General features: G+C 43.2%; 1 protein-coding gene across 1 annotated transcript in view; it reads right to left on the bottom strand.

Annotated features, from left to right (window-relative positions):
- The window catches only part of PRSS12 (serine protease 12), a 286964-nt gene that overhangs the window by 115195 nt on the left and 146643 nt on the right, over nucleotides 1-25126 (bottom strand). Inside the window, exon 7 of the mRNA XM_077278603.1 lies at nucleotides 3051-3247. Within this exon, the coding sequence (XP_077134718.1) occupies nucleotides 3051-3247 (197 nt within the window). The remainder of the gene's footprint in view (nucleotides 1-3050; nucleotides 3248-25126) is intronic.

Below are 25126 nucleotides of genomic sequence, written 5' to 3'. Positions count from 1 at the left end.
AAAAAAAAAACGGTAAAAAAAGTGTGGGCTCCCGTGCAATTTTCTGCGCCAGAGGGGGAAAGCCGACGGCCAGGGGCCAATATTTGTAGCCTGCTATGAATATCAGCCCGCAGCTGTCTGCGTAGCCTTTACTGGCTATTAAAATAGAGGGACCCCCCAAAAAAATTACGTGGGGTCCCCCTATATTTTATAGCCAGAAAGGCTATGCAGACAGCTGCGGGCTGATATTCATAGCCTAGAGAGGGGCCATGGATATTGCCCCCCCCCCCCCCGGCTACAAATACCAGTCCGCAGCCGCCCCGGAAATGGCACATCTGTAAGATGCTCCAATTCCGGCACTTAGCCCCTCTCTTCCCACTCCCTTGTAGCGGTGGGATATGGGGTAATAAGGGGTTAATGTCACCTTGCTATTGTAAGGTGACATTAAGCCGGGTTAATAATGGAGAGGCGTCAATAAGACGCCTATCCGTTATTAATCCAATAGTAATAAAGGGTTAATAAAACACACACACATTAGGAAAAAGTATTTTAATATTCTTCATTTAACCATACTTACCATACTTCAGCGCCTGCAAAAAATGTAAAATAATAAACTGTATACTAGTCCAATTAATAACGAGCGTCCCACAATGATCTCCCCTATAGAACAGTGACATCGGGTGATGTCACTGTTCTATAGGACCCTCAGTGACACACTGACAGGAGACAATGGCTCCTGCAGTGTATCACTGAGGTTATCTGAGTTCAAAGTCTTACTTTATGGCAATTGCTGTGTGGGAAAATTTCTCACACAGCAATGGCATAAAGTGAGACTAGGGACTTTTTTTTTACAGCGGTGGAGGATTACAGTGCAGAAGGATACCTTCCTCCCGTCATTGTGTTCCTGGAGCCCCTGGAGAGCGGTCGCAACCAGCTGATGCTGCCGTTCTCCACGGGAGATCGTCGTGGGACACTCGTGGATTTCTGCGGACAGGGAGTATATTGGTTGTTTGTTATTTTAATCTTTTTTACAGATGACACTGGCTTCGGGGAACAAAGTGACAAGTAATGGTGAATATGTAATCTATGTTTAATGTACTGTATGTCTATAAGTATGTATTGTATGTAATGTATGAATGTATTGTATGTAGTATGTATGTAGTATGTATGTATGTATGTATGTAGTATGTATGTAGTGTGTAGTATGTATGTTGTATGTAGTATGTATGTAGTATGTATGTATGTATGTATGTAGTATGTATGTAATGTATGTAGTATGTATGTATGTAGTATGTATGTAGCATGTATGTAGTATGTATGTAGCATGTATGTAGCATGTATGTAGCATGTATGTAGTATGTAGCATGTATGAAGCATGTAGTATGTATGTAGTATGTAGCATGTATGTAATATGTATGTAGCATGTATGTAGTATGTAGTATGTATGTAGCATGTAGTATGTATGCAGTATGTATGTAGTATGTAGCATGTATGTAGCATGTATGTAGCATGTATGTAGTATGTAGCATGTATGTAGCATGTATGTAGTATGTAGCATGTATGTAGTATGTATGTAGTATGTTGTATGTAGCATGTATGTAGTATTTTTTTTTTTACATTCAACACATTAGCCGGATGATGATACTACTACTGTCCCATCATTAGCTAATGTGTCAATCACTGTCATTGTAGCAGGCATCATCCGATGGGACTTGTAGTCCCATCGGACGATGCCTGCACAGACACAAAGACCCCTAGCAGGCTGCACAGACCCCCCGGCAGGCCGCACAGACCCCCCGGCAAGCCGCACAGACCCCCGAGAGGCCACACAGAGCCCCGGCAGGCCGCACAGACCCCCCGGCAAGCCGCACAGACCCTGCGGCAGGCCGCACAGACCCCCCAGTAGGCCGCACAGAGCCCCTGGCAGGCCGCACAGACCCCCCGGCAGGCCGCACAGACCCCCCGGCAGGCCGTACAGACCAGCGGCAGGCACGCACAGACCACCCACGGTCCCGCACAGACCCCGCCCGCACAGAGACACGCAGTCTCCGCCCACGCACCGCCCACACTCAATTATACTGCATTTTTGCACTGTGGGAACTTCCGATTCCGGTATCCGATATCGCAAAAATATCGGAACTCGGTATGGGAATTCCGATACAGCGAATATCGGCCGGTACCCGATATTTGCAGTATTGGAATGCTCAACACTATTGATTACCCATTCTATAAATCCATGCAGCTTGCTGACTTGCAAACAGTGATGGACATACTATGCAGATTGATAAAATACTCAACCAAAGAGAGTTGTTCTCTCTTCACCTCCCTCCTGACCTGTGGATGATGCCTGAAGGACAGTTGTGAACTATAATATATATATCAGTTCAACAGGATGCCAGTTTAAGGGACCACGGCCCTGGCTGGGAGAATACAGATGTGCTTCATTGACCATCATTGAACCTTCAAAAATGTTCGGAGAATCCAGGTTGGAACAATCAGGTGACCTGGCCACATACCTTAATAGCCTATCAGCTTCCCAAGGTTGTCATAACTTCCTTTCTGTAGGTGCCTGCCAAAAGAGGAGTGCCACTGGTGGGGTAGTCGGCTTTGGAAGTCCCAAAGTTGCAACTGCTCTAATCCTGACCAACCAACGGAGGGGTGAGACTCTGTAATTTCCACCATTTTGTGTATTTACTGGGACTGTTCTATATGGTATTGTCTGTTGGTGGTTCAATAAAGCATTGTCACACTGAGTAGTATTCTGCCCACGGGAAAGAAGAGGGGGCATTCAGTGGGATGAGCCCTGGTCCATGCGGTCTATCTTAAGACAACCGAGCCAGCAGATCAGAGCAGCCACTGACGCTCGTGTCTCCATAGCCACCATGGAAAGAAATCCTGAGACTATGCAGCTATTTATTCACTTTCAACAAATCATCTATTGGAAAGGAACATTCCTTCATATTGTTCTTCCACAGGGGCTCTCTTCTGTGTATGTCTGTCGCTGCGGAGGAAGATTGCCTTACAGGCAAAACAACAAAGAAGGAAATAAAGAACAATTACATATTACATACCAGACAATGTTCTGTGCTGGTCAGTATCTGGAAAACACAGTATATGAATGTCCTCTTGATGAGTGCAGTCGTGCTTGCCCCAGGCTGGCTTGGTACAATGAGTGAGTGTGGGCTCTTTGCCCGAACACATGACATCATCCAGCCAGATGACACTAGTGATCTCTTCAAAATCATTATCCAATAAAATCTTCCCGTATCTAATAAAGTAAAAACATACAAGGTAAATTGATAGGAAACTGGTCATAACTGCTCTACATTGTAGCGACATGTGAAAAAGCCAATTATCACTTGCCAGTAATGTGTCATCTACATTGTTTTTTATTAATTAAAGCCAGGTATTGAAAAATATATATTTTTTCTAATAAGGTTTTATTTTCAGATTGTAGATTTTCCTTTATTCTATTTCTACACATGATTGTGAGGGCGGCGATCTTGTCAGAGCTGCTAACAGCATTCAGAAATATGTTTTAATGGTGTCTACATGGACGTAGAAAACAACAGACAAAGATGTTTATTAATTTCTATAGGGCAATTTCTCACAGTGAACTGTGGTGAACTCACTGAGCTCAGCGCTGCACCGTGAGACTTCTCATGGTGCTAGCGGTGATCTCACTGAGGTCATCGCAGTTCAGGGGCCCAGCTCACAGTGAAGGGATCTGGGATTGCAGCCTCAGTGACCTGCGGTAACCTCAATAGGGCCACCACTATTCACTGACGCTGTGCTCGCATCAGCTCTTTCTCTCATAGTTTTCAGCCTGGACAGTCACAACTTGGCAATGTCCAGGTTGAAAACCACTTATCGCAAACATGGATAGCGATGTGGGACAGTATGTTGGACAGGTGAGGGAGATTGGTTTTTTTGCATCTTTTATGGGCTGGCTTTGTGCAGCTATTTTTAGGCTGAAGGGGGCCAATGTTCATGGCTCTTTACCAGCCTGAGAGTACTAGCCCCCAGCTGTCTGCTTTAGCTTGGCTGGTTGTCAAAAATGGGCGGCATTTTTTTTACAGCATTTATTTAAATAATTTAAAAAAACACTTTGAGGACCTCTCTATTTTTGATAATCAGCCATAATAAAGCTGACAGCTGAGGGTTGCAGCAAATGACAGCATCGCAAGCAATGGATCTTCGGGCCCACTTTCATCTGAATTGGTTTGGGTAGTTTTCTTACCTGAACCAAACTTTTTTAATTGCTCGGCTGAACCTGTTGGATCTAAACATCCACTGGTTCGCCCATCACTAGTAATAATCAGATGACTACTGAATATTGAACTGTACAGAATAGAAATATTAATTCTATCAAGAGACTTAGTGGCCAATTTATTAAGGTATTTATGACATAATTATGGCATAAAGCTCCTTGATTGTCACGATATTTTTGCGCATCTCTGAAGTTGCATAAAAATATTGCGATACTTGGCAATTACATGTCAGTACCAGCCAGCTACACCAATATGGTCATAGCAGTGGCAAGATATACAGGTCCTTCTCAAAAAATTAGTATATAGTGTTAAATTTCATTATTTACCATAATGTAATGATTACAATTAAACTTTCATATATTATAGATTCATTATCCACCAACTGAAATTTGTCAGGTCTTTTATTGTTTTAATACTGATGATTTTGGCCTACAACTCCTGATAACCCAAAAAACCTGTCTCAATAAATTAGCATATTTCACCCGTCCAATCAAATAAAAGTGTTTTTTAATAACAAACAAAAAAACCATCAAATAATAATGTTCAGTTATGCACTCAATACTTGGTCGGGAATCCTTTGGCAGAAATGACTGCTTCAATGCGGCGTGGCATGGAGGCAATCAGCCTGTGACACTGCTGAGATGTTATGGAGGCCCAGGATGCTTCAATAGCGGCCTTAAGCTCATCCAGAGTGTTGGGTCTTGCGTCTCTCAACTTTCTCTTCACAATATCCCACAGATTCTCTATGGGGTTCAGGTCAGGAGAGTTGGCAGGCCAATTGAGCACAGTAATACCATGGTCAGTAAACCATTTACCAGTGGTTTTGGCACTGTGAGCAGGTGCCAGGTCGTGCTGAAAAATGAAATCTTCATCTCCATAAAGCATTTCAGCCGATGGAAGCATGAAGTGCTCCAAAATCTCCTGATAGCTAGCTGCATTGACCCTGCCCTTGATGAAACACAGTGGACCAACACCAGCAGCTGACATGGCACCCCACACCATCACTGACTGTGGGTACTTGACACTGGACTTCAGGCATTTTGGCATTTCCTTCTCCCCAGTCTTCCTCCAGACTCTGGCACCTTGATTTCCGAATGACATGCAAAATTTGCTTTCATCAGAAAAAAGTACTTGGGACCACTTAGCAACAGTCCAGTGCTGCTTCTCTGTAGCCCAGGTCAGGCGCTTCTGCCGCTGTTTATGGTTCAAAAGTGGCTTTACCTGGGGAATGCGGCACCTGTAGCCCATTTCCTGCACACGCCTGTGCACGGTGGCTCTGGATGTTTCCACACCAGACTCAGTCCACTGCTTCCTCAGGTTCCCCAAGGTCTGGAATCGGTCCTTCTCCACAATCTTCCTCAGGGTCCGGTCACCTCTTCTCGTTGTACAGCGTTTTCTGCCACATTGTTTCCTTCCAACAGACTTACCATTGAGGTGCCTTGATACAGCACTCTGGGAACAGCCTATTTGTTGAGAAATTTCTTTCTGGGTCTTACCCTCTTGCTTGAGGGTGTCAATGATGGCCTTCTTGACATCTGTCAGGTCGCTAGTCTTACCCATGATGGGGGGTTTTGAGTAATGAACCAGGCAGGGAGTTTTTAAAAGCCTCAGGTATCTTTTGCATGTGTTTAGAGTTAATTAGTTGATTCAGAAGATTAGGGTAATAGGTCGTTTAGAGAACCTTTTCTTGATATGCTAATTTATTGAGACAGGTTTTTTGGGTTATCAGGAGTTGTAGGCCAAAATCATCAGTATTAAAACAATAAAAGACCTGACAAATTTCAGTTGGTGGATAATGAATCTATAATATATGAAAGTTTAATTGTAATCATTACATTATGGTAAATAATGAAATTTAACACTATATGCTAATTTTTTGAGAAGGACCTGTATGTGGGACAATGTTTGCTTACACGCACCTGTCAAATTCATGAAAAGTTACTCCACTTTAGTGGCATAACTTGCTCTAGAAATGTGCTCCAATTCCTGACTGGAGTATGTTTCTGGTGGCAGCAGACGTCAGTTAACAGAAGTGCTTAATTACAGGAGTTTTCCCATGAGCAAAGTTAATTTTAATCAACATTTTAATTAATAAATCTTTGAATAATAGTAAGTTTCATAATGGGCTGTGTTAAAAAAAGTTGCTGCGATAATCTTATAAATCTTTATAAAATAAGTAAATTTTCCCCTGCTGTGTACTGTGTAATGGCTGTGTCTGACTGTGCAGGAACATGGTTTGATCGTACCACATCTCAAGGGCAGGGGAGGATGCAAAAGAGTATATAGACATTACAGCAGGGGATCGCAGCTACTGATGTTGATATAAGGTCACATGAATGAGATAGAAAAATAAGGTCACATGAAGAGTTCAAAAAGGTTCCCTAATACCTATAAGATAAACCCCTATATTTATATTTTAATGTTTTATACATGTTTCAATAAACTATATTGTGTCTCATAAGTTATGGATCTCTTCACTCTTTTCTTGGGTAAGATAATAAACGCGGAAAGTAGGTTTCTACTTCTGTGTACACTGTATATTGACAGAAAGTTGCTATCAGTGGGGTGGTGGGATCACACAGAGCAATTGACTAGGAGGCATGATTCACCAAGTCCTGTAGTGAAAACCTGCTAATAAAAGATTGTTTTTATTGAAACAACAGCACACAGCCTAAGGCTGGGTTCACACTGCGTTGAACCCGTCCGTTAGATGGACTATGTTACACCGCGGCATAAACGCGGTGTAACGTAGTCTGTAACGCCGCCATAGACTCCAATGTCGGATGCATCCACAATGGGCGTGCGCTAGCCATGTGCCGTCATGGAGTGACGTGTTATGATCCGGTGACCTTGGAGCCGCATGAGACTTTCTCAGGAGTAGGTGGTACCTGTACTGACCGCAAACCCTAAACTAACACCGCAACTAGAAGTAGCCGAGGGATGTACCTAACACGTCCTAGACACCTCGACACAGCCGGAGGACTAAATACCCCTATAGATGGAAATGGGAATTCTATCTTGCCTCAGAGCAGAACCCCAAAGGATAGGCAGCCCCCCACAAATATTGACTGTGAGTATAAGAGGAAAAACACACACAGGCAGAAAAACAGGATTTAGCAAAAGAGGCACTTCTAGCTAAATAGAAAAGGATAGGACAGAATTCTAAGCGGTCAGTATTAAAATCCTAAAAATATCCACAGCAGATAATACAAATATTCTACATCTAACTAAAGACATAGAAAGTATATCTGCATCTCCAGAGAATCCAGCATGACTGAAAAATCCAAACAAAGTCTAAGCTGGACAAAAACACAATGAATTGCACTGAATTGCAAAGCACACTGCATGTGTGCACAGAGACAAAAAAAACCAGACACTTATCTTAGCTGAATTGGCAGCGGAACAGCTTTTCCAAAAACCACAGACAGAGAAAACTTTTTATAGACATATTGGAAAACCATCAAAAATCATGATTATAAGTGATACATGTGTACAGCCCACAACTCTGATAAGAAGACATGTGAACTGCAAAATGATAATAATTAGTCAAAAGAATCATATAAGTTTCTTCAGCATAAAAAAAAATCACGTATGCCAAAATAATTTTTTACAGACAAGGCAAAAAAGTCAACAATTTTTACTGACAGTCCTGGTTGGTAAACCCTACAGGACACTTCTATTTCTAGTTTATTCAACCAGTATAATTAATAAAATAATGTTTTAACTGCTTTACAAGTGACATCTTGTGGGAAGTTAAAACTGTTGAGAGATTTCCGTTATCATCGCTTCCCCCATTACTCCCCTCTCATTACACGGCACTGCTCCTCGTGTAGTTGATTTCATGTCAATAACACTTATCTCCTGAGGTTCTGTGCGCTGCTGGGAACATTCCCCTAAATGTATTACATCCTAATATAAAGAAGGACTGGCTGCATAATGGAAATGCATTACCATAAAATATTGTACAATAAATAGCAAGAACATTTTCAAAGCCCTTTCCTTTATCACCAGGTAACAGCGCTACAATATCACATTATGAATTATTTTCATTATCAGTGACTACGTACACTTTACATTTGTATTCAAGAATGCAAGTGTTTGGTAAAGGACATTGGGAAAAGCCGACTTTTTATAGGAGGTTGGAGGGTGGTGGTGGGGAAATTACATTACTAATATAATGTAGACTGTATTCTTCACAAACAGTGTATACATTCATGGGCCTAGATAAAGAGGCAAGAGCTGGGGGCTCTCAGAACATAAATGTACAAAGAATGTGCAAGTGGCCATCGTGGGTGGTGGCGTTCTCTAAAGCATGTGGCATACGACCTTTACACCCGCTAGTGTCTGCACTATTAAGTAATGACTCTTCGTATTGTTTCATGGTGTGTTTTACAAGAATGGTTCTACTTGTCATACATTGACATTGTAACAGTATGAGCTGTCATAGGCAACAAACATTTCAGCAGGTTGTCCTGCTGTACTAACAGCTACAACATGTCTTCCACTCGGTTTTGGTTCATAGTTTTGAAAATAGCAGACTCAGATCATCTATACCAAGAGATCAAAGCTTTACCAACTGAAAACTAATGCCGCAGTCAACTTGATGTCAGTAGTTGCAACCCAGCAAAAATGCAAACAGCTTTAAATAGATTTGTAAAGTGCTTAAAGGGATTCTGTCTGCACAGAATGACTGCGATAAAACTGTGTTTCGTAGAGAAAGCAGAAGGCCAGAATTCCACTTAAAAATTATTAGGCCTAAATATTGGAGTGCAGCTAGGAGGCATTGAAAACTCAGAAGGCCACATTTCCTCTTAAAAATTGGTATAACAGTGTTGTTCAGGCACACTATCTAAGAAAATAAATAGTGAGTGTTGATTTTGTGACAGATCCCTGACAGGTATGGGCCTAAGGTTGTAAACAGGAGGTTACAAGAGGGGAAGCTTACATACAACATGAGTTGGGGGAAAAGGGAGGTTTTGGTGGAAGGGAGAATAGGCTTTGTTCGACATGTACAGTACGTGGGTTAATTGTTAATATTAATGAAAGCTCAACTGAACAAACACCATCTCGTCCTAATAAGACCACTGATAACATCTCTTACTGGATGAGCTACTTCACTTCCCTTTCTTTGGCAGCTGTCCAGTGGTACACGTTGTAGATGAGGGCCAGAAAGAGCATGTTTTCCAGTGGATGGCAAGTGCTACATCTCTTCCTCCACTATAACAGCACACACAGTACAATCCTCAGAGGTGGCACCCCAATCACACTTGTTTCTCGGCATGTCACCAATTGCCAAATGCCCAACTGACCATGGGGAACCCCAGATGGGCCATTTCGCAGAGCTGTTGACACGTTCTATTCCATGGACATCAGAGGTCAGCTCCAAAAATTCACAGAATAGAGAGGAGGAAAGCATCTGCACCGATGGCCAAAATTTTTTTCATGTTGGATTCAGAGCCGGACGAATTTGGGTCTGAGCAGAATCCAGACCCTCATTACAAGATGTTAACCACCGAGGGTGGAGTTGATCTTGATGAGAATCAGATACCACATGCACACACGGACTGTACTGTGGTGTCAGGGCAGGTAGAGGGTGATTCTCAGGGTGAGGAATGTAAGAACAGAGAGGATGACAATGAGGTTATATATTCCATTTGGTGTGAACCCAGAATTACGCAGCTGAGTAGCTCAGTAGAAGAGGTGGAGGAGGAGGAGCAAGATGATGAGTAGGAGGAAGATGAGGAGGTTACATTGCAGCTTCCCACACAGACACGAAGAGATGCAACCAGGACAAGCCCTGCATACTCAGCCCCAACTCTGACTGTGGCAAGCACCGATCGTAGCAAGTGTGCTGGGGCAGCAAGGGTTGCCTAGCATGGGCCTTTTTGGAGAGAGCAAAGCATGATCTAACTCATGTTAAATTTGCAAAAAAACTCAGTAGAACCAAAAATTTGAATAATTTGACAACTACATGCATGAACCGGCACATGCGCGATCAACATGCCTTAGTATGAGAATCTCATTACACTAAAATGTGGACTAGAAGGCCTCACCAACCATCAACCACATTTGCTGCTTCTTCATTCTACATTACCATGCCAAGTCTTCTCACACAGGTCTCTGGCCACAAAAACTTGACATGTTTACCTCCTAAGGGGTGAGTGAGAGCCCGTCAGTTGTTATGGAAATGGATATGACTGCTGTTTTGTGTCATCTAGCACAACACATCTTTCTCAACCCACCATAACATCTCCACCTGCACCTCACTCACAGTCTAGCAGTTTGTCCTGTCCTCTGTAATCCACCCTCTCTCAGCCAGCCCTCGGTCCCGCAGATGTGATCACGTAAAAGAATGTTTACTCCTACACATGCCAAAGTTAAGAGCTTTTACCATTTGTAAATTGGTTGGCCACGGAAATGCTGCCTTTCTGCCTGGTGGATACAATTTCTGAAAGTTGATGGCCATCACAGTCCCCCAGTACCAGTTGCCCAGTCACCATTACATCTCTAAGAAAGCTATGCCTGCGCTACATGTCTCAGACAACATCACCTGTTCTCAGAAAAAAATCTATGTCTGCCAGGGTGCATTTCACCACTGACACCTGGACAAGCAAACAAGGGCAGGGGCGTTACATCTTGCTGACTAAGCAATAGGAGACTCTGGTGGCTGTGGGGCTGCTCCAGAAGTCTTTGATTGCCCAAGGCTTGTAGGACAAACCTATGCATCTAAAGGCCCCGTCTCACATAGCGAGATCGCTAGCGAGATCGCTGCTGAGTCACAAGTTTTGTGACGCAACAGCGACCTCCGTAGCGATCTCGCTATGTGTGACACGTACCAGCGATCAGGCCCCTGCTGCGAGATCGCTGGTCGTGTCGGAATGGCCTGGACCTTTTTTTGGTCGTTGAGGCCCCGCTGACATCGCTGAATCGGTGTGTGTGACACCGATCCAGCGATGTCTTCACTGGTAACCAGGGTAAACATCGGGTTACTAAGCGCAGGGCCGCGCTTAGTAACCCGATGTTTACCCTGGTTACCAAAAAAACAAACAGTACATACTCGTCTTTCGGTGTCCAGGTCCCTTGCCGTCCGCTTCCTGCTCTGACTGCCGGCCGGAAAGTGAGACCAGATCACAGCAGTGACGTCACCGCTGCGCTCTGCTCTCAGTGTACAGCGGCACTGTCAGAGCAGGAAGCAGACGGCAAGGGACCTGGACACCGAAAGGCGAGTATGTACTGTTTGTTTTTTTTGGTAACCAGGGTAAACATCGGGTTACTAAGCGCGGCCCTGCGCTTAGTAACCCGATGTTTACCCTGGTTACCGGGTGCTGCAGGGGGACTTCGGCATCGTTGATGACAGTTTCAACGATGCCGAAGTCGTTCCCCTGATCGTTGGTCGCTGGAGAGAGCTGTCTGTGTGACAGCTCCCCAGCGACCACACAGCGACAAAACAGCGACGCTGCAGCGATCAGCATCGTTGTCTGTATCGCTGCAGCGTCGCTGTGTGAGACGGGGCCTTAACACTTCCTTCAAGACTTCTGCCTCCTCCACCTTCTCTAGGGCCTCCACCTGTGCCCTCAGCCTCCCCCTTAATCAGACATTCGTTTCAATATTGCAGATAGAATCCCCCCACCTCTGTACTGTGCAGCCATTGGTCACCACAATCAGGCAGTGTTCAAGTTAATATGTCTTGGAGATCACAGTCACAGAGCTCAAGAGTTGTGGACAGCTATCCAAGCCAAGTTAGGGCAATGATTGTCTGCACCGAACCTGGAGCCAGGGAAGGACGTGTGTAATAACAGTGCAAACCTAACTTTCATCAAGATAAAGTCATGGATCTCCAATGACTTTTGCACCCCACTCATAGACTAGGCATAGTATTGATAGTGTTGTTTTTAGTGTCATGCATTGATCTTGTGTTATTGCAGTATGTGACACTTTTTTTGTGGCTTCTATGCCTGCTGTCGGCAACTGCTGCTGATTTAACAAAAAAAAATTTAAATCTGGAGACTTGAAGTTGAGTCTCCATCTGGTGGGTTGCCTGTAGTAGTAGGTGTGTCAGATGCCTATTATACTATTTCTACTCTGTGGAAATTGATGCCCCATTAGCGATGTGTGAAAATAATTTATTTAAATTTGGAGACTCCAAGTTCGGTCTCCATCTGGTGGGTTGTCTGTGTAAATAGGGCTCCCAGACAGGAAGACAGGTCTGCACTTACTTTCACTCAACTACCTGGGTTACTTTCCATGCATTTTTCTACCATGAAACTGATGTTTGTGCCATCTGAGCATGGCTCGAAAAAAAATAAAATATTTGGGGGTGTTGCATGAGGTAAATGCTCGCCCAGACCCTGATATCTCATGCAAAGCCCATGGCTGATTGCTTCTGTGCCATTAGAAAAGGTTCTTCTCTGAGTCAATTGATAGGTCAACTATCTGTGTTACATTTTTCTACTAAAAGCACTGTATGAAACTGATGTTTGTGCCATGTGAGTGTGGCTGGGAAAAAAAATGGAGGTGTTTAGTGATGAGCAAGTATGAGTCGAGTTTTCTGAGCATGCTCGGGTGGTCTCCGACTATTTCGGCGTGCTCGGAGATTTAGTTTATGTCAACGCAGCTGCATGATTTGCGGCTACTAGATGTCATGATCCATTCCAGGGTTTATTCCTGTCTGCCCTTTTTTCGGGCGGATCATGTCAAGAGTTAACTTTGCTCTGCCTCATTCTGGGTTCAGGTTTGCTATTTAGCTCCCATGAATCTTGCTGGCAGTGTCAGCTATAGTTCTGCCTTCGGCGGCGTGTGAACCTGACAGTGCTGGTAGCTCTTGATTTGTCCTGCTGTGAACCCTGAATTGTCCTGTGTCTGTTAACTCCCTCTATCTGCCCTTTTCACAGTGTTTCTCTGTTTGTCTGTTTATCTGCTTGATTCTCTGGTTCTGACCTCCTGGCTTGGCTATTGACTCCATTACTGTTTGTCCCTATTGTACTGTATATTGCCCGTTCTGGTTTACTGATATCTTGCTACATCCTGACTATTCGTTCTGTCTAATCCTTTCATACTGTCTTGCTATCTTGTGCTTTTGACTCGGTTTGTCTGACCAATCTCTCAACACTGGGTGGCGTCTGTTCTGCTGCTCTGTGTGTGCAGTCTCACTTCCCTCTCAAGCTCCCCCTGGTGGAGGTTGCACTATACTGCACTGCAGCAGCATGACACTAGACAGCTTGAATACATCACTAGAGGTGATGCATCACTAGAGGTGATGCATCACTAGAGGTGATGCATCACTAGAGGTGATGCATGACGTATCAGGGCTGGCAGTTAAGAAGGCTTACACCACTCCCTTAACCACAAGGTCCTCATTGAATCTTTAATTCAAAGCTGTAAATTCTGGCCCAGACCCTGATACCTTGTGCATGACCCACGGCTGACTGCTGCTGTGCCATTTGCAAATTTCTACTGTGGGTCAATTGATGCCACTTTTCATGGCGTCTGCCCCTAATTTTAGCTGTTTGTGAATCTTTTTGTCATGTTAAGGAGTTGTGTATACATTTGGTTTGGCCTCCCACTGAATTTAGTGGGGTTCAGATATGTTCATCAGTGAACATGTCCGGCAAATGTCCAAACGTTCGGCAAACTGAAAAGAACCTTGAAAGGTTCGTTCATCTCTAATGTCCAATCCGGGAACAGTGTAAAAAAGTAATAACAAAGTTAATAAAAATTGAAAAACATACAAAAAATAACAAAATAAAGAAAAAAAATGAAAAATATGAATCCAATAAATAAATGTATTTATGTAAAAAACAAACAAAGGTACAGATATTTGATATCGCCGCATCCGTAACAACCCGTCCTACAAAATAAAAAGCGATCAAAAAGCAAAATGATGGGATTGTGTGCAATATTACATTTACCTATAGCACTTTCTTGAAACCATATCAAATATGTAATAGCCTTATGTGTAATAATTATATATATATATATATATATATATATATATATATATATATATATATATATATATATATATATATATATGATCTCTTTTATGGAGCATGGACTGACTGATATGTACCTAATATGTTATTAATATTTTGATGTCTGCCTCTTTGTTTTGGCTGTCTTCTAAAAAAGAGGATATATTAATATAAGACAAGGTACTAACTTGATTTGGCCTAAAAAGCCTTATAACATAGAATAATCCAAAATATAAATGGATATGCAAATGGCTTAGAAATCTCTTAGGTACTGCCTTATCTGATTTAGTACACGTACCATTAAATATATCAGAAACTGGGCAAAATACAAATTAATTGGTACTTTACTTTTTCTTCCCTTTCACCCTACTATCTTGTTAGGGCTATATAGAGAAATGGAGGGACAGCTGTTACATAGTTACAAAGTTACATAGTTATTAAGGTTGAAGGAAGACTTTAAGTCCATCTAGTTCAACTCATAGCCTAAGCTAACATGCCCCAACATGTTGATCCAGGGGAAGGCAAAAAAAAACCATGTGGTAAAGAGTAAGCTCCATATTGGGGAAAAAAAATTCCTTCCCGACTCCACATACGGCAGTCAGACTAGTTCCCTGGATCAACGCCCTATCAAGGAATCTAATATATATACCCTGTAACATTATACTTTTCAAGAAAGGTATCCAGTCCCCTCTTAAATTTAAGTAACGAATCACTCATTACAACATCATACGGCAGAGAGTTCCATAGTCTCACTGCTCTTACAGTAAAGAATCCACGTCTGTTATTATGCTTAAACCTTCTTTCCTCCAGTCGTAGAGGATGCCCCCTTGTCCCTGTCTCAGGTCTATGATTAAAAAGATCATCAGAAAGGTCTTTGTACTGTCCCCTCATATATTTATACATTAAAATAAGATCACCCCTTAAGGTACCGTTACACTTAACAATTTACCAACGATCACGACCAGCGATACGACCTGGCCGTGATCGTTGGTAAGTCGTTGTGTGGTCGCTGGAGAGCTGTCACACAGACAGCTCTCCAGCGACCAACGATGCCGAAGTCCCCGGGTAACCAGGGTAAACATCGGGTTACTAAGCGCAGGGCCGCGCTTAGTAACCCGATGTTTACCCTGGTTACCATTGTAAATGTAAAAAAAAAAACACTACATACTTACATTCCGGTGCCTGTCACGTCCCTCGCCGTCAGCTTCCCGCACTGACTGTGTCAGCGCCGGCCGTAAAGCAGAGCACAGCGGTGACATCACAGCTGTGCTTTACGGCCGGCGCTCACAGTCAGTGCGGGAAGCTGACGGCGAGGGACGTGACAGGCACCGGAATGTAAGTATGTAGTGTTTTTTTTTTTTTACATTTACAATGGTAACCAGGGTAAACATTGGGTTACTAAGCGTGGCCCTGTGCTTAGTAACCCGATATTTACCCTGGTTACCAGTGAAGACATTGCTGCATCGGCATCACACAAGCCGATGCAGCGATGACAGCGGGTGATCAGCGACCAAATAAAGGTCCTGATCATTCGCAGCGACCAACGATCTCCCAGCAGGGGCCTGATCGTTGGTCGCTGTCACGCATAACGATTTCGTTAACGATATCGTTGCTACGTCACAAAAAACAACGATATCGTTAACGAAATCGTTATGTGTGACGGTACCTTTAGTCTTCGTTTTTCCAAACTATATAGCCCCAAGTGTAATAACTGATATTGGTATTGCAGACCCCCCAGTCCTCTAATAATCTTGGTCGCTCTTCTCTGCACCCGCTCTAGTTCAGCTATGTCTTTCTTATACACCGGAGACCAGAACTGTGCACAGTATTCTAAGTGTGGTCGAACTAGTGACTTGTATAGAGGTAAAATTATGTTCTCCTCATGAGCATCTATGCCTCTTTTAATGCATCCCATTATTTTATTTGCCTTTGTAGCAGCTGCCTGACACTGGCCACTGAATATGAGTTTATCATCCACCCATACTCCCAGGTCTTTTTCATTGACGGTTTTGCCCAGAGTTTTAGAATTAAGCACATAGTTATACATCTTATTACTTCTACCCAAGTGCATGACCTTACATTTATCCCCATTAAAGCTCATTTGCCATTTATCAGCCCAAGCTTCTAGTTTACATAAATCATCCTGTAATATAAAATTGTCCTCCTCTGTATTGATTACCCTGCAGAGTTTAGTGTCATCTGCAAATATTGAAATTCTACTCTGAATGCCCCCTACAAGGTCATTAATAAATATGTTAAAAAGAAGAGGGCCCAATACTGACCCCTGTGGTACTCCACTGCTAACCGCGACCCAGTCCAAGTGTGCTCCATTAATAACCACCCTTTGTTTCCTATCCCTGAGCCAGCTCTCAACCCACTTACACATATTTTCCCCTATCCCCATTATTCTCATTTTATGTATCAACCTATTGGGTGGCACCGTATCAAAAGCTTTTGTGCTCCACTGTGCAGGTTTAGGGTGCCAACCTCCGCTGTTAGGTAGGGGGTGATTAGTATAACAATTGGGAAAAAATTCTCCCCCTCCATTTATATTATAATAAAATTGCAGACAAAATGTAAAATGTTCTGGTGTTTGGGGATTTAGTTTTTGAAAAATTTTATGGAAAGATTGTTTTCTCTTGGTATAATATTAAAAGTTATGTTTTAATGATTAATAGGTTAGTGTAAAATTTGGTACAACTTTGGTGATTAGTTTTTTGATGGTACCTTTTATCTTTTTGTACGGTGATATAAAAGGGATTCATAAGCCTGCAGTCACACAGAGTGACTTGGACAGGACAACCCCCTTAAAGAGTATTATCCACAAGAAATTCTTCGTTTCTTTGCCTTTGTATGTTCCTCACGCGATTGTCTCCAGGATTTTTCCCAAGTATCCCCTATTTTCCGGAATTCACTACCTCAGGTTATCTTCCTTGATGGAAACCTTCAGATGCAACCAGAAAACTCAACTCTTCAGTAAAGCAGTAAAGCCTACAACCTGCTATAACTCCACTGCCACTTTATTACTACCTGTGCTATTCCAACTATGACAACAACTATGAGAGTCAAAATAAGGAAACAAATACAGAAAGTCATCTTGTCTGATTTGGCAAGATTTATTTTTGCAAATTATGGTGGAAAATAAGTATTTGGTCACCTAAAAACATGCAAGATTTCCGGCTCTCACAGACCTGTAACTTCTTCTTTAAGAGGCTCCTCTGTCCTCCACTTATTACCTGTAGTAATGGCACCTGTTTGAACTTGTTATCAGTATAAAAGACACCTGTCCACAACATCAAACAGTCACAGTCCAAACTCCACTATGGTGAAGATCAAAGAGCTGTCAAAGGACACCAGAAACAAAATTGTAGCCCTGCACCAGGGTGGGAAGACTGAATCTGCAATAGGCAAGCAGCTTGGTGTGATGAATTCAACTGTGGGAGTAATAATAAGAAAATGGAAGACATACAAGACCACTGATGATCTCCCTCGATCTGGGGATCCACGCAAGATCTCACCCCGTGGGGTCAAAATAATCACAAGAACAGTGAGCAAAAATCACAGTATCACAAGGGGGACCTAGTGAATGACCTGCATAGAGCTGGGACCACCGTAACAAAGGCTACCATCAGTAGCACACTACGCCGCCAGGGACTCAGATCCTGCAGTGCCAGACGTGTTCCCCTGCTTAAGCCAATACATGTCCGGGCCCGTCTTAGTTTGCTAGAGAGCATTTGGATTATCCAAAAGAGTATTGGGAGAATGTCATATGGTCTGTTGAAACCAAAGTAGAACTGTTTGGTAGAAACAAAACTCGTCATGTTTGGAGGAGACAGAATGCTGAGTTGCAGCCAAAAAAACACCATACCTACTGTGAAGCATGGGGGTGGCAACATCATGCTTTGGGGTTGTTTCTCTGCAAAGGGACCAGGATGACTGATCCATGTACATGAGAGAATGAATGAATGGAGCCATGTATCGTGAAATTTTGAGTGTAAACCTCCTTCCTTTAGCAAGGGCATTGAAGATGAAATGTGGATGGTCTTGCAGCATGATAATGATCCCAAGCACACCACCAGGGCAACAAAGGAGTGGCTTTGTAAGAAGCATATGAGGGTCCTGGAGTGGCCTAGCCATACTCCATTCTCCCCATAGAAAACCTTTGGAGGGAGTTGAAAGTCCGTGTTGCCCAGTGACAGGCCCAAAACATCACTGCTAGAGGAGATCTGCATGGAGGAATGGACCAACATACCACTAACAGTGTGTGCCAACCTTGTAAAGACTTACAAAAAACGTTTGACCTCTGTCATTGCCAGCAAAGGATATATAACTTATGACCATGTGATATTTCAGTTTTACTTTTTTAATAAATTTGCAAAAATTTCTACATTTCTGTTTTTTTCAGTCAAGATAGGGTGCAGAGTGTACTTTAATGAGAAAAAAAATAAACTTTTTTGAATTTACCAAATGTCTGCAATGAAACAAAGAGTGAAAAATGTAAAGGGGTCTGAATACTTTCCGTACCCACTGCATGTGGTGTTGCTGCATCTGTAAAAGTCTGATCTAATAGATTACAGAATTAAGTAATCCAATCGGTACATGCTTTATAAGAGAAAAATTAAAATACTGGAATAACAGTTTTTCAGTCTTAGCAACAAAACTAAAATGTGTAATCAGAAGCTATCAAAATGTCACATCTACTAAAAAATGTTAGCAAAAACATCAGCTTCCCACACACTCTATTGATGAAATATCGAAAATGTTACAGGTCTTGGAAAATTGCAGCATTAACAAACCTATCCAAGTTTGGTGTGTCGTAATTGTAGAGATGTGGACAATCATATTTTCGGATCATTTCTACAGCACAATGAATGTCATTAAAAAAATGACTGCAGAATCAATTTTTTTTATTTTTTATAATTTCTTCATGCTTGAAATTTTTAGGGTAAAATGAGTTACCGGGTATGTCATTAAAAACTAAAACAAGTATTGCAAAAAACAAGCCCTCATATGGCCATGATGACATGAAAATAAAAAAAGGTTATGGCTCTTACAAGAAGTTGAAAGCGCAAAGATGGAAAATGGACCAGTCAAGGTGGGGTTAACAAAGTATTCCAGATCTGAGTTTACCAGGAGGAAGAGCAAATTTAGCATCTTATTATATCATTATCAGTGTCATATCATGAGATAAAATAGAATTTCTGAACACACTTTAATGGCTACTTCTACTTCTAGACTGTTTAAAGGGAATCTGTCAGCAGTTTTTTGCTACCTCACCTGAGAGCAGTATGATGTAGTAGCAGAGACCCTGATTCCAATGATGTATCACTTATGTTACTGGATGTCGCAGCTGTGACACAATCAGAATTTTTAGATGTAGACTACAGCAGAGCAGAAAACTAACCCCACCCACACCAGGCTCTCTGTGTACATTATCTATAGAGAGTGAGTTGCTTATCACACCAGGGGTTCAGAATCAGACTAGGGCTTACCCAGCCAGCTAGTCACAGCAATGATAATGTCCTAGTGATAAAACCTTCATGGCAAGTAAACAACAGCACACAGCTTGATAAGTAATACATCACTGAATTCTGTGTGTTAACCCCTACCTTATGCTGTCCTCAGATTACATAGGAAAAATCTTCTGACAGATTCCCTTAAAAATAATAATAATAATTATAATATTCCATTTACTTTCTGCATCAAGTCCTCATTGTTTTCAACATATCTGCTCTGTTTGCAATAGGTTTTTGCCAGGGGATATATAAATTGACCTGGTCATGTGATGAACGCACAGATACAGAGCTAATTCAGCACAGTACCAGGGACGGACATATCATTGGTGCAAGCTGTGCTGTGGCACATGGGCCCAAGAGGTTAGAGGCCCATTTCCAACTCTAAAACAGGTAGAATTGTGGACATGATGAGCTATTGGGCTGGAGAGGGCTGTTTACTGTTCTTGCACAGGGGCCCCCTTCCCTCCATGTCCGCCAGTGCACAGTACAGTATCATTATCATATGAGTGTATCATAGCGGGCCATGTATCTCTGTGTCCGCTCAATGACAATACAGACCAAATGTAAATTGCGGGGTCCTATGAAATGACAGCAAGCAGAGCTCTTAAAGCCATAATGGTTTAAAACAGAAATTTAACTATAAAAATAAATTTGCTACATGATAATTCACCTTTAAGTAAACCAAGGAGGCTACAGAGTCTTACACATCATTGTGATGTATTATTGGCTACCGGAGGCAAACATCTGGGATCCCCATTATCAGTGAATCTATTTCAGACAAGACTATGATGACTACTAATTAAACTTCTTCCTATGTCAAAGAGGCTATTTTAGTACTAATTATCCTGTAGCTGCAGGCAATAATTTAAGAGACCTCATTTCCACAGGATGCAGTAGAGGTGGAACTGCTGCGAACTGAGAATGTCCTCTTCAGTATGGTGTTCCTCATGGATAAAGTGATTTATACAGATGCAATCAAAATGATTCAACCCCGGTTAGTTTCTGGATGTTTATCACATTTGTTGAATTTGCGGAATTCACTTGTTATATTAGTTGTGTTGAACCATGTAAAAAGAACCTGTCATGTGAGAAAACACTATTAACCTGCAGATATGGGGTTAACCTGCAGGTAAAGAGCGTTCTGAACCTTCCCAGTGCCAGCACTTAGAGCCCAGAGTTCAGCGTTCACTCTTAGGGGTGGCACCGATTCTGGATCTGACTGAGAGCAGCTCAGCATTAGGGCCAGCTGTCAGTCAGTGTGAGGGGCGCAGTTACAGAGGCCGCTCTCTATACAAGGAGTGGGGACTGAACACTCGTCCCGTGACTAAAGTTTATTTCCTCCCAGCAGCGTGGCTCTAAGTGAGGGCGTTGGGCTGGTTCAGAACGCTATTAACCTGCAGATTAAACTCATCTCTGCAGGTTAATAACATTTTTTTCATGACAGGTTTCATGCAGACAACAATGGATCTCGGTCTGATCTCGTACCGCATTGCACGGACTGGCTGGAGGTCTCCCTAATGGAGCATTACAGCTTCATGTACTTCTATGAGGCTGTCACCCAAAGATTGGGATAGCCTCGGTTAGTCCATGCATTAGCGTGTTCGTATCAATTTGCAGAATGTTTGTAAATTTTGCCAATAAACTTAATTTGCAGTGGGGGGGGCTAAATAATTTAGATTGTGTCGCAATCCATTTTTGGATTTGTGGCAGCTCTGGCTGCACTTTGTTTAAATGTAGCTTTTTTCCTTTCAGTCCATCGGGGGGTTAATGTCAGTTCCCTCCCCCTGCTGGCAATCTAGTGTAACTGCAGTGTTGCTGGGTCATTTGATGTGGTGATGACCACACCCACCATCCTTTAAATGGTCACCTAATGCATGAGCTGACTGTTGGTGATAAAGCAATCTTCAGTGAACAAGCCACCATTAGGCACCTTTATCCTGGTGCCTTTACTCTGCTGTGCAGTGTTTTGCAGCAGAGAAGGATAATTGTTTATTTCCTTGTCCTTTTCCTGCTTGTCACTATCCCCCGTGTGGTAAAATCTGCAGTGGTGCGGCTAGTGCCCGTCACTTGTCAGTACACTAGCCAGGGCAGAGTTAGGTGACAGTTAGGGTCGAGGTATCCTGACAGCGGTGGGGGGAAGGACCCAATTAGGGTGTTAGGGGAGTGCAGGGACAGGTTCAGGCTTGAGCTCAGGGGTGTCCCTTCCTCCTTTTCCCTATTGATAGAGCCTTCCTTCCCCCTTTTCCATCCTGTTGTGAATTTGTTGTGCCGTCCGATTACTGACCTCCCGTAGGGGTCGCTTTAGAAACCGTGACAGATTGCATCTGTATATCATAAAGGTAGGTACATTGTACTGATGTTGAACTCATTGTTGAAATATTGCTCATTTTGTTTCTTGCAGGTTTTGCATGCTTTATGGCAAATGTGAACATACGTTTATGTGCTGCATGTATACCAACTTAATCCAAGCTCAATTTGTGTGTTTTTTCTTTGTATTTTTGCATTCTGTGCAAGCCGGGTCGTGGCCTCCCTCTCCTGAGCTGGAAATTACATTTAAAGGCTTCCCCAGACTGGTGCTCATAGATCAGGACCCTGTCTTTTTGTCTATGCAGCGCCCCAGAGTCCTGGTCGTTGCAGTACTATGGCTCCGCCACTAAGGGGGGCTATGGTACGTCTGATGGCACTGAAGGAGTTCATCTGACCAGGTATCACAGACACCAATACATTTCACAGCCGGGCCTCCAGGGGGAGCTAAGGGTTCTATTCATTAGGCCACTCCTCACATACTGGTAAAACTGGGGGTCAGGCAGGAAGTTAGAGAGAAAGCTGACTGGGTTGGAACCAGGCAACACCTTGTGGCAGAGGGTGTTGTGGGAGAAGATTCAGTAGGGTCCCTGTCAGGGGTGGGATCCTGACAGAGGCCTGGCTACAGGAAAGAACGTAACGGGACCGTGCCTGCTCAGTATAGCAGCGGTGCCCAAGGAAGGATTAGAAGCGAGATAGATTGTGCCGAGTGAGAAACGAGATCAAAGCAACAAGGAGAATACCAGTAGGAGTCGTGCTGTAAGACCGAGGCAACATCCTACTGAGGCGCAAACCACCGGTGGCCGGAACGCCGAGGAAGTATTTCTATATACAGCTTCAGGCAATACTTCAAACCTACGGCAGGACAGTCAGTCTCAGGCGGGCTGTCTCACCTAAATCACCTATGCAGTCTTGGGGGGCAACTTGTGGAGAGGGGCGACTCTAGGGTCCCGGAAGAGCTCCGAGCCTACCCGTCAAACGGGTGCCGTCCTAACCGTAACATCAGGGAGGGACGGAGGATTAGCAGAACATCATCTAATCGAGTTGTGAGGGAACTTAAGAAACAGACACAACAGTTGTGGGGACTTCCCGTTAGCACAGCAGGGAAGGACTGCAACACATAGCGCTAGCAGGAAGGCACAGATTTCCACCTGCAAAGAGAACTCTGGAGGTGCCATTGGACCGGCCGGACTTCACAGCCTGGTGAACCGTATTCCGGACTGAGGACCCAGAGACCTTCAGTAAAGAGGTAAAGAGACTGCAAACTGGTGTCCTCGTTATTTGCTGCGACCGGCATTACACCGCACCACTACCACCGTCCTCACCTATCATTCACTGTACGTCGCCTCCCCACCAGCAGGGTCACGGACCGGGCCTAGCCACCGTGACAACCCCAGAGCAGAGACTCAGAGGCCCGGTACCGGGTACCCCTCGGCCCTGCGGCGGTGGGGGCGCTGCTTCACACACTGAGGTCAACTCTGACACATGGTAAGGTTTTTAATATTAGACAGCGTAGGTCCAGTCCTGATCAGAGGCACCTTGTCAATGTTGGAATGGCTTTTATGCTATTTTTCATCAAAAACATTATCACTAAGAAACATGTGTTATTTAAATGCACTTTTGGTTTTTACTTTAGTTACAGCAGGGTTTTTGCTCATTTTGTTTCTTGTAGGTTTTACAAGTCAATATTACAGGCTTGTACGAACAAAAGTCTGTGTTTTCTTCACCAACCAGAAAGAAACACAAATTCAAAAATCAACACTTGTATAACAGTCTTTTCCTCCTGGCTTGCTGAAAATAGACGTGCATGTATTAGAACTTTCTTATGCAGCAAGTGGTGCTGTAAGTGAGGTCACCGGGGTTCATCAGCTATGAACTCTGGTGACCTTTCTTATGGGAGCTCAGTGCTACACACTGCAGGAGCATAATTATGCTGCTGTCTCAGTGTGAGCTGGCTGGCGTGGAGAGCAGTTTCATTACTGATGTGATTGTTTTCCAAATCATCCAGATCTTCGTGGGTCAGATATGGATTATCTTCATGTCTGACAGGTGAGGGATATGGTTGTTTATTATTTTTCTGGTTTTACAGGGGACATTGGCATCAGTGATTTAGGCATAAAGATGAGTATTATGGTGATTTATTAATTTCTATTTTTTACAGATGACTTGGGCTTCAATGGATTAGGTGTAAAGGTGAGTGTCACTGTGCTTTTTTATTTTTATTTCAAATAAAGGAGTCTGAGTCACGATTTCAATTAAAGGATTTTATCTGTGCTATGTTTTTTTTTTACAGTCTAACTATGGGGTTAGCACTGAGGTGTTTTATAGATACCTCTCCATTTTTAACCTTTGGGCTTGAAGTCAGTGTCCATAAAACAGCTGACATCGACACCAAACCTATTACCCCACTTGCCACCACTACAGGGCAAGTGAAAGAGCCAGAAAAGCACCATAATTGGTGCTTCTAATAAAAGAGCCTTTTCTGAGAGGCACTGGAGGCTGCTTTTTTTAGGTTGGGGGGCCAATATTCATGGCCCCTTACCAGTCTGATAATACCAGCCCCCAGCTGTCTGCTTTAGCTTGCTGGCTGTCAAAAATGGGGTGAACCTATGCCATTTTTTAAATTATTATTATTATTATACATTTATATAGCACCATTTATTCCATGGTGCTTTACATGTGAATTGGGGGCAAATATAGACAAGTACAATAAACATGAGCAAAAAAAACAAGGCACACAGGTACATAAGGAGGAAGGGCCCTGCCCGCGAGGGCTCACAGTCTGCAGGGGATGGGTTAGGATACACTAGGAGAGGGTAGAGCTGGTTGTGCAGCAGTTCAGTAGGCTGAGGATCACTGCAGGCTGTAGGCTTGTCGGAAGAGGTGAGTCTTCAGGTTCTTTTTGAAGGTTTCTATGGTAGGCGAGAGTCTGATGTGTTGGGGTAGAGAGTTCCAGAGTATGGGGGAAGCACGGGAGAAGTCTTGGATGCAGTTGTGGGAAGAAGAAATGAGAGGGGAGGGGAGAAGAGGAGGAGATCTTGAGAGGCTCGGAGGTTGCGTGAAGGTAAGAACCGGGAGACCATGT

The sequence above is a fragment of the Ranitomeya variabilis genome, chromosome 1 (genome assembly GCF_051348905.1).
Source record: "Ranitomeya variabilis isolate aRanVar5 chromosome 1, aRanVar5.hap1, whole genome shotgun sequence".
NCBI classification, from domain to species: Eukaryota; Metazoa; Chordata; class Amphibia; order Anura; family Dendrobatidae; genus Ranitomeya; species Ranitomeya variabilis.
This window is presented reverse-complemented; position numbering and strand designations above follow the sequence as displayed.